Raw genomic sequence first — 1,088 nt, 5'->3', positions numbered from 1 at the left:
CACCATGTAATGAGGTCCCCTAGGACAGTTCAGAACAACTGCTTCAGTAACGTATGGGAGTTTGCTAACAACACAAATTCACAGGCTGTACCCAGACCTCCTCCACCAGGTTTTATGGAGGTGGTTTCTAGGAATCTGTTTTCATAAACTCTACATTTGATTATCATGCATACTAAAGTTTGAGAACATTGAAATATGAAGGCAGATATCCACATTTCTGTACTTGGTAGTATATTTAATTCTTGTGACAGTGACAATATAAAGAAAAGAATGAATGTCCAATAAGTAATTTTTCAATTCTGCTCAGTTTTTACACATGAATACAGTCTCTATATTGCAATCTGAAAAATGTGCTTCTGCTATAGGCTGGAAAGTGTTATATCAGGAGCAGCATCAACAAAATTACTAACTTGATCTAAATTTCAAGGAAATCTTTTGTTTCCTGCCTTGTTCATTTCTAAATAATAGACAATAGAGAGAACACTATTAAAAACTAGCTAAATTACACTATGCTTTGCTACTTCCCTTAAAATGAATGAAAATGGTGGCCAACATCTATATTCATTCTTATCAGCACTCCTAATATCTTCTTCAAGGCTTGTCTTTTTCCCGAAGTGGTTCAATGAAAGACAGGAGTTGCTGAAATGTGGGACGCTTTTCTGGAAGCTAAACAAAAACAACAAAAAACCCAATGTTTTAGATGGTGAAAGTTATGATCTAAGATAAAATATATAAAATATTTATACCTAAGTCCTAAAGATAGCAACTTTTAAAATGTGGAAACACAACAGACATTTCAACTGAGGTCAGAAGCAAGGCAAGGATGCCCACTATAACAACCACTCTTAACATTATTTCAAAGTGTCAACCAATGCCATCAGAAGGTGAAAACAATTAGAGCCCCAATAACTTCTTTATTTGCAGGGATTTTAGTGTATACCTGGAAAATCTAAGAGTATCAATGTTAGAACCAACTTAAAGAATAAAGGAATTCACCAGGAGAGCAGGATATAAAATTAACATACAAAATCAATAGCCTTCACATATACCTACAGTAACCAGTTAGAAGATATCATGGAAGAGAAAAC

General features: G+C 34.4%; 1 protein-coding gene across 2 annotated transcripts in view; it reads right to left on the bottom strand.

Moving 5' to 3' along the window:
- Window positions 1-214: 214 nt before the first annotated feature.
- The window catches only part of BMX (BMX non-receptor tyrosine kinase), a 57,869-nt gene continuing 56,995 nt past the window's right edge, over window positions 215-1,088 (bottom strand). The window contains exon 19 of one of the 2 annotated variants that reach the window (XM_017512364.1): window positions 215-666. In XM_017512364.1, coding sequence (XP_017367853.1) covers window positions 592-666 — 75 coding nt within the window. In that variant the 3' untranslated portion in view covers window positions 215-591. The remainder of the gene's footprint in view (window positions 667-1,088) is intronic. The other variant, XM_017512365.2, reaches the window with a different exon arrangement.

This window comes from Cebus imitator, unplaced genomic scaffold (genome assembly GCF_001604975.1).
Source record: "Cebus imitator isolate Cc_AM_T3 unplaced genomic scaffold, Cebus_imitator-1.0 Scaffold471, whole genome shotgun sequence".
NCBI classification, from domain to species: domain Eukaryota; kingdom Metazoa; phylum Chordata; class Mammalia; order Primates; family Cebidae; genus Cebus; species Cebus imitator.
The sequence above is the reverse complement of the archived record's forward strand: the minus strand, read 5'-3'. Positions and strand labels throughout refer to the sequence as shown.